This window comes from Lepidochelys kempii, chromosome 1 (assembly GCF_965140265.1).
Source record: "Lepidochelys kempii isolate rLepKem1 chromosome 1, rLepKem1.hap2, whole genome shotgun sequence".
NCBI classification, from domain to species: Eukaryota; Metazoa; Chordata; order Testudines; family Cheloniidae; genus Lepidochelys; species Lepidochelys kempii.
In genome coordinates this window covers 166,228,074-166,246,413 of record NC_133256.1, presented here as the reverse complement: position 1 = coordinate 166,246,413, position 18,340 = coordinate 166,228,074, and the positions used below count along the sequence as shown (strand labels likewise).

Below are 18,340 nucleotides of genomic sequence, written 5' to 3'. Positions count from 1 at the left end.
AAACTGTGATTAGAGAATCATTGTTAATCATGTTTAGGGTTTTTTTCATATAAAGGGAAACAGACACTATAGAGAAATTCAAAACAACTTGTTCCTTTAATCAATATAGATAATTAACACTCAAAAGTCTAACAGGACAAGTTAACAAATTGAGTCTTTTTATATTGCAAGTTCATTTATTGAAATAGTAGCGGTACTGTACTCTTTACTGGATACAGTTTCATAACTTAAGGTGAGGGAGAAAACGTGTCAGGCCCCAACAGGAGTATTACAAGATGCATACAATCCTAGTTCACTCAAAGTACAGTGAAGGTGTTCATTCGCTTTGGTCATCATCCCAATCTTTCTTTCCTGATGGAGGTTTGGGCCCACCAGCTGGTTTTGCCATGATGATCTTGAGGAAAAAATAATTAGGTTAGATAACACTCACTTTGGATTTTTCCCTTCTATAGCTTGAGACATGCAGTTTGAGCAGCAACCACTAAACTCATGCAGATCTGTTACTTTTGTACATTTTAACAGACAAGCTTTTGCCATTGGGTGTGTCCCGTATTTCTGCAAATATACTGAAAGTTGGCACATTAAAAGATGCTGTTTTCCCCAATACCATTTCAGTATTCCCTCAGAAACCTTTTTTAAAAGGGAGAGGGGGATTCAAGATGTACACTTTCACATCAAAAAAGATATGTTTAATATCTAGCTAGTTTGTGAGATAGTGACTGGGTTACTGAACACATGCAATATATTACAGGAAGTTTTTAAAGATAATCTGTAATGCACAAAATCTGAATAAACTGAAAATCTATTTTAAATCCCTGACATCAGGATTTCCAAGCACAAGCAGACTTCCAAAAATGCCGGCTACACTTCTCTAAAGTAGCACCGCACAATTTAGTTTCAGTAAATAAGATGAATTAACTACAGCACAGCAATCTGCCACAAATTGTATTTCAAACAGGTTGTTAAAAAGGTGAAACTGCTCACACACATGCCCTTGAAAGCCAACAATACATATTAGTTCTGTGTTGAGTGTGGATACATTCATGCAACAGATGTCTCTCTCAACTCAATATAACAAGCGCCACCAGATCTTACAGCTTGCTATTTTTCAGGTTCATCTTTCTACAGAAGTTTTACATACATCATACACATTTCTGCTAAAGTTCCATAAAATACCAAGTCATTAAACTATCCAGAAAAGCCTTCAGCGCATTCCTTCCATTTTATTGTACAAGATGGATTTAAAATATAGATGTGGAAGCTTTTCTTTTTTGAAATACATACATTTTCTTTGAGACAGTTACACACTCATACCTGTGAAATTAAGAGCTACCAACTGTGGGTCAGGTTGTAAATCCAACATGTATGGATCTCAGTGATACAGCACCTTGCCTCACCTTTCCAAGATTTGAATCTAGCAATATGGTCAGCAATAATGTATCTTGGTTTCACAAAAATAAACGGACTTAAGGTTATCAGTTTACTTTTTATAACATGTATTCCTGACATGTACAAAGATGTCTCAAGTTAACTCCGAAGTTTGAAATCACTATCTCCCAAAGTCATTTCTTCAACTCACCTGATCTACTCTGAGCACAGTCACTGCAGCATTTGTAGCCAGCTTAATACCCCAGTGTTTTCCAAGATATGTGTCTAATACACCAGTTTCCAACATATCCTTCACAGCTGCAGCTTCAGCCTGTCAGAAAAAAATATGAACATTTTCAAAGTTTTATAGCACCAGATTTTCCTACCTTATTTCAAACTGTTCTACCTTTGTAATCCTGAACACCAACAGCCACACCCACCAAATGGTAACAAATGACACTTCCCTGATTTTATCCCCTTTCCTCCAAATAAAACATTCATTTGAGCAATGTGAACTGAATCCTAAGTGGTATTATCCGAGGTTTCTTCCCCAAAACAGAGCTCTTGTTCAAGAACATATTCTCGCTTCTCACCTATACTACTACATGCACAATGGTTGTAACTAGTTTGCTGAAGAACAAAACATCCATTCTCATGGTAGACTAAACTGTTCATCTAGCTTACTGATTAATATACTGCTCCAATTACTTTAAAGCTGAAGACCTAAAATCTAGAACATAATTTATATCCCTAGGCATTTTATGTGGAGTATTCTGTTGCACAGAACGAAGTATTTTGGCAGGCATAATGTATGATGCCATTTACCTCAATATCAAATCCAACATTTTTGTTGCCTTCTTGGTGCACTGCATAAAGTTTGGAGAGAACTTCATTGGCCTTTACTCCAGAATTTTCTGCTAGTGCTCGAGGAATGGCTTCAAATGCCTCAGCAAATTTCTTGATAGCATACTGGTCAAGCCCAGGACATGTCTAAAGCAAAGTTTGAAAACTGTTTAATATTTTAAAGGAAAAGAAATGGATGAAGTAAGAGGAAAACACATTATTTACCTCTCCATAAGATGCGATCTGCTTGGCCAACTCAATCTCTGTTGCACCACCACCAGGAACAAGACGTTTATCCTGTGAACAAAACCCCAAAAGATACATAATTATAAACGCAAAGTGGTTTGAGGTAGTTTTATTTTAAAGTAACCGGATTAGATTTTTAGTTTCTAGAACTAATTTCTGCCTTCATAAACAGATATTTTTCTTGGTAAAATATTACACAAGTGCAGAAATGGCACCAACTTCAAAAAGTGAGGCATTTTATTAGTATGGTTAAAGGTAAATATCTAGCATCTATTATTTCCAAATGTCTTTGGGAAAAGTTCATTACTTTACTAACAATGAAATGGAAGTGGTAAGAGTAAATTTGTTTCTATCTCAACTGACAACATGACTTGTTGGGAAAAATAGGAAAGACACTGTATATTAATACTGCTCCTCAGCTGATCATCTGTTCTGGGAAGTCATTATGGAAGAGGCAGAATAAGAACTGCAAGGGACTCAGACTTGGACTCAAACTGTGGCAAAGTTGAAAGCTTAACATCTGACAGATTGTTTCCAAAAGCTTCATGTTTTCTACATAGTTCTTCAGCCCGTATTCACACTGAGGATTCTCCATCTTATTTTAAAATCAGTATCTTAATTGCAGTTTAAAGACAAAACTTTTGTAACAGACTAAGTTGTCCTAATTTATTAACTAAATATTTTTGTATGGTATTTAAGCATATTTAACATCCTCATCACCAATGATAGATACCAAGATCCAGATTTGCTGCTGCTCTCAGTTTCCAATGAGGATGGCAGGAGGTTGGGGAAACGGTCCACAGAGTGCCACCTATGAGTCACTGATTCTCTGGCCAGGGTGGAGTTTAGCTCTGCCAGCTTGTATTGGTCTCAGACAGATCATCTCGTCACTGAAGATAGACTAAGCACAGTACATTCTGGCCACAACCCATCTCCTAACTCCAGGGCTGAACAAGTGGCATAGGAATCAGTTACACACCCGCTCTTTGCCCACTGGAGATTTCCCCCATGCTAAGAAGATGCAAGTAGTTTCCGCATTCCAAGCAACAGAAGGGAGCAAAGCATGCCAAAAAGTCTTCGCACAAATATCTTGGTCTACAGCTCTGTTTTAACAGAGAAGTATATTCATTTTACTCACCCTAGTGAGTACTTTGAAAGTATTAACACCATCATCTATAGCTCTCTCAATGTCATCCATTAGATTGTCTGTAGATCCACGGATTACTATGGTAGAAATGGCACCATCTTCCTTTTCTGTTAAGAAAAGACAGACTTAATTCTCTAGAAGAAAAGGAGGACTTGTGGCACCTTAGAGACTAACCAATTTATTAGAGCATAAGCTTTCGTGAGCTACAGCTCACTTCCTCAGATGCATATCGTGGAAACTGCAGCAGGCTTTATATATACACAGAGAATATGAAACAATACCTATTCCCACCCCACTGTCCTGCTGGTAATAGCTTATCTAAAGTGATTTCCAGCACAAATCCAGGTTTTCTCACCCTCCACCCCCCCACACAAATTCACTCTCCTGCTGGTGATAGCCCATCCAAAGTGACAACTCTTTACACAATGTGCATGACAATCAAGCTGGGCTATTTCCTGCATAATGAAGAGCATTATGAACAGCAGGACAGTGGGGTGGGAATAGGTATTGTTTCATATTCTCTGTGTATATATAAAGCCTGCTGCAGTTTCCACGATATGCATCTGAGGAAGTGAGCTGTAGCTCACGAAAGCTTATGCTCTAATAAATTGGTTAGTCTTTAAGGTGCCACAAGTCCTCCTTTTCTTTTTGCGAATACAGACTAACACGGCTGTTACTCTGAAACCTTAATTCTCTAGAAAACTTATTAAGATGTAGAACATTTATAAATAAGGTTCTAGTTGTGACATAGAACCATGATCTCCTATAAATAGAAACATACCATGCTTAAACACAACTACTTGTGTATCCCCAACCTCCGACAAATAAACACTGTCACAATGACCCATTTCTTCTAGTGTAGGTGGAATCTGGAAAAAGAAGCACAAGTCAGAAAAAGATTCTGTTCATACAAAATAAATAGCTCCACTGATTATACTCATTTGTAAATGGCATACCAATTTGGGAAGAGCGGTAGCGCCAAGAGTTTTACACAGTCTCCTAAGATCCCATTTTGAGTTCAATCTTTAAAAAAAAGAAAAAAAAAGAGTTCCTTTTAGTACCATGTTTCCAAGAACAATCTGAAGTTTACATTAGTTTGCATGGAAAAATAAAGGTTTCCTCCATAATTTGGCAGTTTTATGTAATATTATCAGAATTAGTTTAGTGGTATCCACTACAACACTACCATGGCATCAACCCCTCCAGTGCATTTCTGCAGTTGCTACTCTATGGTTCAGGAATCAGTGCTAATATTAGAGAAATTGAAGAAGTAATGCTTTATTTTTAAGCACTGTTCACTTGGAATCATTTTTTCTTTTTAACTAACACTTTGAAAGTTTAGCTATTAATCCTCAACATCTTTGTGATAGAAGAATAGCTATTATCTCTATTTTACTAATGGGGAAAATGAAGTTTAATAAGTTTAATGCTCAAGGCTACTAGGCCAACATCTGGTCTGCTGTACTGGACCATGTTTCATCACGAATAACCTCATGGGATCAAAATGCTGTTTCTCTGAACACGTTACAACTCTTTAGTTAGTTTCAGTTTGAAGTGTCACTGATTCTGTTTTGTAAACAGAAGAGTACCTTTTACATGCACAAGACTTTTCTGAGAGGATCAAAATATGAAAATTTAACACTAGCTGTTAGGTCTTTTTCATGGGGCTGTCCTGTACTTAATAATTATACCTATATTCAAAAATGTTCACTCATTTTTATACAGTGAAATTTAGTGCCCATGGAAGATGCTAATCAACAGTCCTGGGGCAGAGTTCTTCCATTTATGCACTATCTGTATTGTTTATACTTCCACACACCACTGCGCCATCATGTCTCTACTATGACTTGGGGAACCACCATTGTGATAGCCCTACCTCTATGCCCATTTCACCACTTTACTAAAATCACTAATGTGTCTTTTTAGAATATCTGATTTTGTTGACTGGAAAATTATTTTCAAATAATGAATAACTACAATATACAGACAATGCAACCATTATACCAAAACTCCAGATTTTGCAAGGAGCAATCCATTGTCAGGAAACCCCAAGCTATGTTTGGTAACAGACACACCCTAATTGTAACTAACTTAACGGACACTCAATTTCACCCTCTATTGGAGGAAAAATAATCATCCACATTAGGTAAGAATGTTTACATTACATATACCTTTGTATTCTGAGGACTTTGAGGAGAAAACAGCAAGTATGGTATGTATGGGTATTGACATTTAAAATACTTGTACCATGTTAATCCTTACCTGACTAACATAAGATTGTATTTATTGGCATAATGAAGTGCCATGTCTGCCACTTTGCCACCTGTTACTACAACATTTGCACCAGCATCAGCAATTGCCTTGACTTGCAGATCCATTAGATTTTCTTCTCCCTTGCTGAACTTCTTAAGTTCTTCAGCATTTTTTATCAGTACAGTGCCCTATCAAAAGGAAACATTTTTCAGTTTACAAAACACATGCATATTGTGCCTAGAGCTTTTACATGAGACTTTGACAAACCAAAATGAACTTGTCCTCCTCCTATTCACCACTTCAACTCATGCTACTTTATCACTATTCATCAAGTAAAAGATTAAGTGAAACATGTCAGATACTAAATTGCAGGTCAGCAAGGTTCAGCTCTGGACCACCAGGAGAGAAATTTCACAGCTGAAGATCCTATCTCAGGAATGCCTTAGTTTCTCATCCAGAGTAAAGATACAGCAACTGTTCATCTCTGTCCCTGTAGCTGCTCAAGTGTCAAGACAGTGCTTCCAAAAATAGAATACTAATCATACAGAATTTTACATACACACAAACCATCCTGGCTGCCAGTTTACTGTTAAGAGTTCATTGTGATTTATGGAGAATAAGGTGTAATATCCACCACATGGCTAGCACCAAGTGAGCAGCCACATTCTGTACCAGCAGAAGCTTCTAGATGGTCTTCCAGGGTAGCTCCAGAACACATCATACTAGTTTACTCTAGATGTCAAGTAGACTTGTATCACTCTGGCAAGAGGAAAGTCACAACCATCCTACCCAGACACAGGTGGAAAGATGTTTCCAGCTACCACTGTTATCTTTAAAATCTAAGGAAGGCTTTATGGAGGCAAAGAAATAGTAATGTCCCATTCTGAACAAAAAGATAGATTGCCGTCATCCACATGCTCATGTCAGTGCAGTCTAAACCATTTACTTTTTCTGACAGCCTTACATTGGACAGAAGGGTGTGATGAATAACACCACTTTGCACACCTGACATGAGTCCCCAGGGAAGCTATAACTTTGCCCAACACTATCCTCTAGGACTTTTCAAAAGAAAAGAATTGTGTCACTGCAATGCAGCTCCACTCACCCCTACCAGAGTTTATAACTTTTCAAGTAATTTTGTCAACCACCACGATGTAATATAGATATCTGCAATTAAGTCAGTTAATTAATTTGCAATTAAATCAAAGGTCATATTAAACAACCGAGTAGAGCAAAACTACTGTGTGTTGGGTACACAAGAATATCTTGAGCCTTAAACTCCATTTGGACTCAAATTATATTTGTATGCTAACATTTTGTGTTTTACGTTATCTGTCAGTGGTCTCAGGAAAAGTTTGAAAATGCATCTGCTCAAAGAAACACTTCATATTAAAGTTAGAGAAAAATATGGTTTAGACAGCTACGATAGAAAACCCTGAACTTCATTTTAACATAGAAGCTCAAGTCCCTTATTAAACAAAGTTGTCACCATCATCAATTGTCAAGGATATTTAAAGTTAACATTAATCTGAGAATAATACAGAGCAAGTACTAGACATGTACATAAATTGCTATGGGACTTCTTTAGGGCACCTACATACCTTAGTTTCAGTTATCATACCATCAAAAGGACAGGAATACACAGCTATTTTGGCATCTTTGACAGAAGTAACATCTCCTTCAGTTTCTTTTTTAAAAACCATACCATGAAGGACTGAAGAGGCAGACACACCAGAGCCCTAAAGAGAATAAAGGGGACAGATAAAGATCACATTTTAGTACACCAATCCACCACAATCAAGCTACACTTGCTCTTTCAAAAAAAGAAAGTCTCACGCCTGAACATGCTTAGACATGTTTCTATTCCAGGATAAGGAAAAACACTATGCTAATTTAGGAATACTAAATATTCTTCTCTAGAAATACACAGTTGAAGCTTTATTCCATGGCAGTAACAATTAGAAATGTATAGTGATCCGTTTTTCTGCTCCCAGTCAGGGAGAAGGATTAGCAAGAAAGAAGTTGATGGGAAGCACAAGTTTAGCCCATCCTGTCATCCTTACTGAGGTCTAATATCCCACTGACCAAGTAAGAGCAACAGGATCAGGCCCGTAACATTCTGCATCCTCCCCCACCCCAGTTTGAACATCTGGGTTGCATTTTAATTGAAGGTACGATTACTGAAAAACATATTGGTTGAGCTTTTAGCTCATGAAGCTGATTTGTTTAACAGCCAAATACTTAAAGAGTTCTGCCCCTCAAGTCTACAGGCGATTCAGCTCTAAGCCAAGTACTGCACAGAAAATATCTTGAAACTAGGAATACCAGAGTTTAGTAAAAATAATGTAATTGAATGTGCGATAACAATGTATCTACATTACTGAAGCCATGTCTCAATCTATCAAAAATAAAGACAATCTTAAAGGCAAGGCTAGGCTAGGGTGAAGGACAACAGAAATGTAACATTTTATGATCCAAATGTTAGCTATTTTCATGAGAGTTATCTAATACAGTAACAGGAATACCAGAACTTATTCCTCGGGGCATGCTTCACAAGCACAGAATTAATGTCTCCTACAGATATTTCTCCGCCCCCACAAAATATTTGATTCTGACAGGGAGGCAAAGGGAAGCCATGAGAGGGGTCATGCTGCAATTATACCTTTTGCCCACCAGGGGCTGATGTGGTGCCAGAAGAGAGGGCAGCCAGCTACAGAGAGGTTGGAGGCAGTGGCTGCCTTCCTCAAACTGCCATGTCTGGAGGACCAGGTTAGGAGGCACACGATATGGGGGGAACGAACATAGTGGGGCACATGGGGCTGCTGGGGAGTCACAAACTGGGGTTCAGAAGGGCTAGTGAGGGTACAGGAGTTAGTGGGGTAACAACATTAAGCCAAGGGCTGAATGGGAGTGAGGACAGGGCCACATGGGGACATGTGCAGATATGCCTGGCTGAATGAGGAGTGGGCATGCAGGGACAGATGTGCCTGACTGAAAGGGAGAGTCAGTGTCTGCATGGGGGATGCTCCTCAACACCCCACCCCCCAAAAACAAACAAAAAAACCCAACCTGTTCCATACTTCTCCCACCCACGCCCAACAACCTTCCAGGTTCACTCCCAAGTCTCCTTCCCAGCAATTACTTCCCTCCTGCTCAGCTCCTCCTTTGTCCGACTCCCCCAAGCTTTTGCACTGCTTTTGAGTGTGCAGCAAATGTGTTTCTGAACTGTAGTTTAAATGAATTATTACTCAGAGTTCCATACTTAATAGGCCTAGAAATATCTGTCAAAAAACATTTCCGGAATCTTTTTTGTTGTCTGTATTGTTACAGACATAATTGCTGACAAGTATTGTGAAATAAATTACCAAAATAATTGAAACTGGCATGATTATATTGTGTTATTTTGATTAATAAAATATGTAGAATTTTGAAGAATTTTAAAATATTGCGCACAGAATTTAATTTTTTCTCGCAGAATTCCCTCAGGAGTAAGAATTACTCATGCTTTAGTGAAAAAAATTCATAGCTTACCAAAATTTTGCATACTCTGATGCTGTCAACATTGAAATGACCAGAATTAGGAAGAATAGATACTGTTTGAGAAAAGAAACATGTATTATATAATTTAAGTGCAAAGTACAAATGTGACACTAGAAAATCATATGCATCGTATATATAGAAAATACTGTATTAATAAGATGTTTAGTTTCAAAAGCCTTTAAACAAATAAAGAGATCAAGAAATGAACTGCCAAATTTTACATTAGCAGGAAACAGTTACCCTCCTCGATGATCAGTTACAGATAAGCATAGGTAGTGTAACGCTGAGAAAGCGGAACTCTTCACTATGAAGTAGCAGTATTTGGCACAGCAAGAGAACACAAATCAGTGAAGCCAGCAGGCCAAGTTTAGCCTGTGCCCACTTACTCCGAGGCTGAATTTGGCTCAAAGTATTTTGAGGAAAAATTCGCACTATTGATGAGAGTTGTATTCTTAAGCTCTAAAAGATGGGGAGCTCTATATAACAAAACACACCAACATCACATTAGATTAAGTCATGCATTTACGAGCATGAGTGCAACTGCAAAGATGAAAACAGATTTTCATCCTGAAAATGTATGGCTTACTAGAAAGTCATATGGACTAATCATAGCTCAGCCACAATGAGCATGAAAAGAATTCAGTGGGTAAGAGGAAAAGAAATACCATCTCCCTCTCTCCCTTTCCCCCAAAGGCATGAGACCTAATATATTCAGCTCATTTAGCCTGATACATGAATAGCTAGCAGTGCCTTTCACCTATGATGTGAGCACTTGAATAACAGAACAAAGATTAAAAACAAGCCTGCATTCAGTTTAGATACATACAAGATGCAAACTTGTTTACTTACCACATGCCTGAGCAATAAGCTTTGCTAGAAAGATTTCATTGCCATATTGTTTACTCATTACTGAGGTGTGCAGCAAAGACGCCACTTCTTCAACATCATGCAGATTCTTTGCAGAACAGCATACTAAGTCAGGAAGAATTTCTAGGGCTTTCTTGCAGGCTTTTTCATAACCTTCTATCACCTGTAATGCAAATGACAAAGTTCACTGACATTCTAACCTCCTCCACCTAACTGTACATTCATGTTCACTATGTTGCCTCCTGAAAGAGTCTGAAAGTATCATGTGCCAGCAATGCCAATGTACATTGGCCAAACTGGACAGTCTCTATGCAAAAGAATAAATGGACACACATCTGACATCAGGAATCATAACCAGTAGGAGAACACTTCAACCTCTCTGGCGACTCAGTAAAAGATTTAAGGGTGGCAATTTTGCAACAAAAAAGCTTCAAAAACAGACTCTAATGAGAAACTGCGGAGCTTGAATTAATATGCAAACTAGATACCATTACCTTGGGTTTGAACAGAGACTGCGAATGGCTGGGTCATTACACATATGGAATCTATTTCCCTATGTTAAGTATCCTCACACCTTCTTGTTAACTGTCTAAATGGGCCATCTTGATTATCACTACAAAAGTTTTTTTCTCCTGCTGATAATAGCTCATCTTAATTAGTCTCTTACAGTTTGTATGGCAACTTCCACCTTTTCTCTGTATGTGTATATACATATCTTCTTACTATATGTTCCATTCTATGCATCCAATGAAGTGGGCTGTAGCCCACGAAAGCTTATGCTCTAATAAATGTGTTAGTCTCTAAGGTGCCACAAGTACTCCTTTTCTTTTTAAGGTATCAATGCATACATTATGTATATACTGTCATTTGCAAGTTGACTAAAGGGAGCAGCCAAAAGGGATGGAGATCAGCACGCAATACATTGCAAATATTCAAGATTACAGATGTGATTAAGTAATACATAACCCAAGATCACTGATTAATCCATATTAGTTATCATCTACCAATGTTCATGCAGCATGAATATTAAATTAACTACATGCCTCTGAAATGGAAAGTCCCATCCTCAAAAGTTCCTCTGCTAGCTCAAGAAGGGTGCCAGCAAAAACAAGGACAAAGTTTGTTCCATCTCCAACTTCTTGCTCTTGCATATGGGAAGCCATTACAATCATTTTTGCAGCAGGGTGTTGGACCTGTTAAAGGAGTTAGACATATTAATTTAACTGTTAATATCCCAGTTAGTCAAATTTAAAAGTATATAGCCCTAAAGTTCTTTGTATGTATCAAATATAAGCTTCTTTTTGGTTAAAAATCTGATCTAAAGTTAATCAGGATTATAAACTAGATGGGGAAAAAGCAAGCTAAACAGTAATATTTTACTACGTTTGGCAAATTACACAATAAGCAGGAGTGTAACATATGAAAATTGCAAGACTCTGGAATACTGCTGTAGGGTTAAGACACTTAATAGAAAAAAGGCACTTCCTTTCTTCCCCACTTCTAATGGACAACTGCATTATTTTTATGGGATACCAGTGTAGCACATGTAGATTACCTTATCTTGACAACGTCAGTTGAACATCTAAACTTCAAGCAATACTGAGTTTTGTTTATGCATATATAAACAGTTGATCAGCTCTAAGCTATACTTTGCAATCTGCACAAAAATGGCAGCTCTTCCCCCTTCAAATAAACAATTTAATAGCAAAGTGCTTTATCTATTCTTGGATACTTTTATAGCTACAATTATGGTGTCTAAGCCATGATGACATGCAAGATTGATTATAATAAGCAATTAAGACTCCTGTATTTTAGCACTCTACTGAAATTTTACAGTACTGAAAATATTGGAAAAACAAAGAAATCTAACCATGCATGTAAATATAGATTAAGAAATATCAAATTAAAAAAGTAGTAAATACTTTTTCTTAAACATTTTTGCTTTGTGTTCACTTGCTAATTTTAGAATTCAATCATTTATAATGGTCCCTTATTTAAAGTAAATTAGGAAAGTTCTATAGCAGTGATACTCAGACTTCAGTGGTTCAGGAGCTAAATTAGCAATCAACATCACCCAAAAGAGCCATAGTAGTGTGAATTCATTGTTTCATTTACTATTTCTATATATTATTCTCACAGCAAAATGACTGATCAAGTATTATTATTTTATCAACTACAATTGGTTAATAACATAGTAAAATATCCTGATTGGTTAATAATTAAACCAGTGTTTTAATATCACGTGCTGCAAAGAGCCACGGGAGACACACTGAAGAGCCACTTGCGGCTCAGGAACCTCAGTGTGAGTATTACTATTCAATAGTATACACACAACATTATTCATTGGTTGACAGAGGCATCACACAATTGAGTTTCTATTTAACTGATGCAGTAAATGACATGTCATGTCAGCTTCTGCACAATTCTATCAACTTTCTCATTGCAGGGTAATGTCACATATCCCCAACATCCCTAAAACCAAAAGTGAGAATTCTAGCAGGTAGAGAAACATGTGAAAGTTGGCAGCAACAAGAAATTAACGTTGCACTTATTTCTTTTGAACAAGAGTCTTCCACACAAGATATCAGCAATTATAGTCCATGTCTCTAATTCCTAAACTCTACTCCTATTTTGAGGAGGAAGAGAAGCAAATACCAATAATGATATTCAATAATCCAAGTGTCTTTGTAGCAGGGCCTGTCACTACTGGAGCTCTGAAAAGCCCTTCTATTTTTTTTTCTGTTGTGTGTATATTTGCTACACTCCTCTCAGGGTCCAATTATGAATTAGATTATTTAGAAACTGTAGCCCTGATCCTACGAACTTACTCTTATTAATAAAATTGAGTAAAAGTCTTAGATGTTGAAATAAACTTTAGCTAGTTGGGTGCAAGTAAAAATCTTTTAACACGAAAAAGCACTTACCTCCAACTCCCTTAAGATAGTTGCAGCATCGTTTGTCATGAAAAGCTTCTCAAGATGATTGATAACCATTTTGTTCATTCCTAAATGATAAAGAACTTATCAATTCTTATTTTACACAACTGTAAATACTTTACAGTTTGAATTGGTGTTATTTGGTTAATTCCTCTAATCTCATGCAATCGATGGACTATTTTTGCTATAAATATTTATAACAAAGCAGTTTACCATAATCAGTTTCCTCTGTAAAGAAGTGGTCTGGGATATTCTGACCTTCACAATTTTTAGCCCTATAAACATTTGTAAATTTGGATTGAGGAACCTGTAAGACCTCTTCTGAAAAGTTCTGGAGTTACATTAAGGGGATACTATTAAACAAAATTAGTTTTTTGTAATCCTATTCTTACATAATTTAAGATAACTAACAAAAATGTACCAGCACAATATATTTTTCTTTAGTTTTCCAATTTACTTTGTGCATTTGATAGTGCAGTGTGTAGTCAGTTTAATCATATCCCCTACACAATGTTTCTTCACCTTCTGTGGATCTTACACATAACAGAAAATGGGACCAAAAAAAAATTAAATTAGAACAATGATGATAATTCCACAAAAACAGACTTGAGGACTCAGAGGCAGATATGGTACATTAAACTTTTTTAAAAAAATTGACCAGACTGAAAATGTTCCTTTATTGAAATCATGTGACTAAAGACATTTATGACCGAAGTTTTACCATAAACAATGGAATGGTCATTCTTCAAGAAAAACAAATATAGCTTCTTTGTACATAAATATTACAATAAACAGTATAAAATTAGAGAAGGTTACCATTTGGTCCAAGAGCTGTACGGGTGGTTTGGGCAAGCTCCTTACATGCCTGTATGTTCCTAAATACAGCTTCTTCTAATCCTGAAAAATGCTACCCAAAAAAAAAAAAAAAAAAGTTTATTGCTTAGAATCAGAGGTTCTAACAAAAAATTCTGGAAGAATTACAGTCACTTGTCATTTGACAGCCTGGATGGCTTCACTAAAGTCAATACCAAAACTTCCAATGAGTTATTTTGGAGGGAAATCCTGTTTACACAAAAGTTTAAACAAAAATCCAATCCTACTATTTCAAAAACAGTGACAAAGAAGCTAACATACACTGGCTCTCAACTGCAGAGTTTAGCAATTAAAGCGAATTTATGAATATGAAAGAGGAAAGTTCGGTCAACACACAACAGATTGAACCCCATAAGCCTGTCCAAGTAAATCAGGGACTTCTGGTGAGGTTATTGGCTTATGGGGAGCCTGACAAATGTCCTCCACACCTACTTTCCTGCGAAAAATGTATGCACCGTCATTCCCATCAAGAGCATACCCCCAAAGTTATACCATTTTCACCGCTCCCACATTAGTAAGTCAACTATGCTCCACAAAATAAAAACAATTTCAAACTCCTTCCCACATACATTCGTTTGTAAATTCAGAGCTCCTTCTATCAGTTAATAAATCAGGTCTCCTCTCACACACACCTCTGCAAAGCTCATCTGGGTGCCCTCTAAAAGTCCCAGAGAAAGGTCTGCTTACCAAGCTCTCTCACAACTTCAGGAAAGGTAGAAGCAGCTCCAGCTGTTCTGTTCCTCTGTCCCTTCTTGTTAAAGGAGAACCAGCATCTGTGCCATTTTGCTTCCCCTGTTCTCCTCTCTACAAGAGTTCAGCAGCTCCTGCAACTATTCCCTACCTCCAACTACTCTCTTGTGAATAAAGAAAAGCAGAAAGTTCCCTAAGCAGTTTGTGTCTCCCATTCTCCATCCCATTAAGTAGCAGTGCTTAGAAACCTCTGTTGCTTTCTTCTCCCTTCCAGAGAAGGAGTCAGCAATTACCTAGTCCCTCTCTGTCCATTTGTTTGAGCAAAGTTTCCATTCTCCTAGGCAGGTTTGTCAACTCCTGCCAAAATACATGTTAAAAATATTAATTCAATGTTGAGTGTAGCACTGTACTAAGTACTTTGCTTCTCTGGAATCTTTTTTATACGGTATAGTAAGAATAGACTAACATAAGGGCATTCATTGGTACCAAGAGTGAGTTATTTATTAGTATTTGCATTCCACAGCTGTAGCTTGTTTGTGCTAAACACTGTGTGGATATATATCAAAACAATTCCTTGCCCAAACAGCTTGCAATATAGAAAGCCAAGCAACCTACACAAGGGGAGGGATCAGAATCAATAAAAATAAGAGTTGTGGTTGAAGGGCCTAACAGCTGCTCAAATTACCCACTGTCAGTTGCCTAGTGCTTTGGGGGACATTATTGTTAATACTTCCATAGATTCCAAGGCCAGGAAGGACTGCTGTGATCTAGTCTGACCCGTATATTACAGGCCATTGAATTTCCCCACAATAATTCCAAAATCATATCTTTTAGAAAAACATCCAAACTTGATTTAAAAATGGCCAGTGATGGAAAAGTAAGGATTGGAACAATTATTCTCACCACTAAAAATGTACATCTTTCAATCTGAATTTGCTTAGTTTCAATTTCCAGCCATTGGATCATTTTATATCTTTCACTGCTAACGTGAGGAGCCCATTATTAAATATTTGTTCTCCATGTAAGTGCTTTTAGACTGTAATCAAGTCAGTCCCTCACGTTCCCTTTGTTATGCGAAAGAAATGAAACTCTTTGAACCTATCACGATAAGGCGTATTTTTCTAATCCTTAAATCCTTCTTGGCTCTTCTGTGAATCCTCTCCAATTTGTCAACATCCTTCTTGATTTATGGGCACCAGGACGGGGCACAGGATTCCAGCAGCAGTCCCGCCGGGGCCCAATGCAGAGAGCTACAGTAACCGCACCGCTCCTACTCAAGCCTCCCCTGTTGGCGCATCCCAAGATTGCGGCGGCTCTTTTGCTCACAGCATCGCCCTGGGAGCTCCCATTCACCTGCTTAGCCACCACCAGGCACAACTGTTTCCAGTCACTGCTCTCCACAGTTCTTTCCAGTGGGACTCAAGGAGGGCGGGGGCGGGACGGGACGAGGAGGGGGTGACGCCATTAGGGACCAGGGGGAAGAAGAGGCCAGGGCACCTATAGGTCCAGATCGGCGCCTATAGGTCCAGACCCCCCCAAGCAACGGGGGCCTCGAGCCCAGACCAGGGTAAAACCGGCAGGTGTAAAGGGGAGATTCGCTGCAGCCTGGACCCCGCAGCCGGCTCGGCCCCGCCCAACCCCTTCCCGGGTTGCAGCTGCGGACCCCGCCGGCGGCCAGGCGCGAACCCGCCGTGGAGCGGGACACGCGGGGGCGGGGGGGGGGGGGCGGAAGAGCTGCCCCGAGTCCGCTTCTCGCGGCCGGAGCCCCCCGCTCCCCACCAGGCCGAGGGGGAGGGGCGACGCGACAGTCGCAGGCCCCGCCCCCCTCAGCGCGTGGAGCCGCAGGGTCCAGCCCGGGCTGCGCTTCTGGAAGCTTCTCCGGCCCGGCCCCGGCGGCGCGCGGGAACCCCAGGCCCAGTCCCGCTCTCACCTTCACGCCTTCCTTCAGCATCTGGGCGAAGCCCGGGGCCTTGGGCACGTGGAGCGCCATGTCCGCTCAGAGCAGCGAGGCCGGCCGCGCGCTGCGTTGCACGAGCTGAACCACGGGAGAATGGAGGGAGCCTGCGCGCGCAACACACAAGCTCCTCCCCTGGCACGCAGGCGCAGAGGGGAACCGCCGCGCCAGGCTGGGGCGGGCTCCCTGCTCCCTCCCAGGGAGAAGCGAATGATTCCTAGAGCACATCGATCGATCGGAGGGCGGGCGGTGGCTGGTTCGTGGACGCGGGGGAGGAGGTGGCGTCCCTGGGGCAGTGGAGGGGGGCGAGTTGCGCGCGCCCTCAGCTGCCGCCCTGCGCCTTCCCCCAACGGCCGGACTGCGCTGCCTCGCCTCGCTCTGCCGGCGCGAGACCGGGCTTCGCCCCTCTGCCTGCGCCGCCCGCCTGTGCGGCGTCTCAAACCGGGTCCCTCTACGCGCCCTGGTGAGCCCCCGTGTGTCCGCACACACGCTAGGCTGAGTGCGGGCAGCAGGCCCTCAGGGCCCAGAGCCTGGCACCCTGCTGGGCGGGGCGAGGATAGGTCAGCAGACCCTGAGTCCCGATGTGACTCAGGCCCCAAGCCCTGTCAGTTTGCAGTGTGGACACGGGTCAAGCCGCAGCTCCCGGGCGGAAGCTCTGTGGCGGGCACTTCGCTGCCATAGCACGGCTGTGGGTGCCGGGCCAGCAACTGTAAACCCAGGTCTGCAGTGTAGTGTGGATCCTCAAGTGGGGGGGAGGGATCGCTCAGTGGTTTGAGCATTGGCCTGCTAAACCCAGGGTGGTGAGTTCAATCCTTGAGGGGGCCATTGGGGATTGGTCCTGCTTTGAGCAGGGGGTTGGACTAGATGACCTCTTGATGTCTCTTCCAACCCTGATATTCTAGGATTCTAAGTGTGGGTTTGGAAACTCCACGACCACAAGTCCAGGTCCTGCAGACCCAGGTTTGCAACACAGGCAGTGTAGGCATGCGTGCTGTGCCCAGGGATTCAGTTACTTGGCTCAGTGTTCCCAGAGAAGAGGCCCTTCTCCCGTTTAGTGATGTGGGAGGAAGAGCAGGGTGTTTGCATCCCAGCTGTTTGTGACACCCTTTCCCCCAGGCTGAAACCCCAGAGTATGCACTGTGAGTGTCGACTGTGGTGCATCATCAGTAAGACTAAGTTTTAGTCACGGGTATTAGGAAAATTCATGGACAGGTCACAGGCAGTAAACAAAAATTCATGGCCTGTGACCTGTCTATGACTTTTACTAAAAATACCAGTGAATAAAGCTTGGGGTAGGGAGGGCTGCCCGGGACCCCCACTGGCGGGGCCAGCAGGCTCTCTACCTGGCTTTGCACCTTCCCCCCATCAGCAGTAGAGTTTGGGTGTGGCATGGGGTTGGGGGACGGGACGGGGTGAGGCAGGTTCTGGGCAGCGCTTACCTGGGGGGGGCTCCCTGTAAGCAGCAAGATCCCCCTCGCTCAGCTGTTAGGTGAAGGGATGGCCAGGCAGCTCTGCACACTGGCTCTGCGTGCAGGCACCACCCCCCAATGGAAGCTGCGAAGTCAGCACTCTGGGCAGAGGCAGTGCACAGAACTGCCTAGCCACACCTCCACCTAGCAGCTT

General features: G+C 40.8%; 2 protein-coding genes across 4 annotated transcripts in view; one reads left to right on the top strand and one right to left on the bottom strand.

The window, feature by feature from the left end:
* Positions 1–73: 73 nt before the first annotated feature.
* CCT8 (chaperonin containing TCP1 subunit 8) lies at positions 74–16,867 on the bottom strand. Its single transcript, XM_073362835.1, has 15 exons — positions 16,694–16,867; positions 14,017–14,107; positions 13,189–13,268; positions 11,308–11,457; positions 10,247–10,427; positions 9,389–9,450; positions 7,459–7,596; positions 5,867–6,045; positions 4,561–4,627; positions 4,386–4,473; positions 3,596–3,711; positions 2,437–2,508; positions 2,194–2,358; positions 1,580–1,699; positions 74–394 (listed from the first exon to the last, which is right to left on the bottom strand). Exons 1-15 carry the CDS (start codon positions 16,751–16,753, stop codon positions 317–319), a joined length of 1,647 nt encoding a protein of 548 aa, XP_073218936.1. The 5' UTR covers positions 16,754–16,867; the 3' UTR covers positions 74–316.
* A 54-nt stretch (positions 16,868–16,921) lies between these two features.
* MAP3K7CL (MAP3K7 C-terminal like) overlaps positions 16,922–18,340 on the top strand; it is an 83,470-nt gene continuing 82,051 nt past the window's right edge. The window contains exon 1 of one of the 3 annotated variants that reach the window (XM_073362869.1): positions 16,922–17,180. The gene's annotated coding sequence lies outside the window, so the exon portion shown is untranslated. The remainder of the gene's footprint in view (positions 17,181–18,340) is intronic. The other 2 variants (XM_073362860.1, XM_073362849.1) reach the window with 2 other exon arrangements.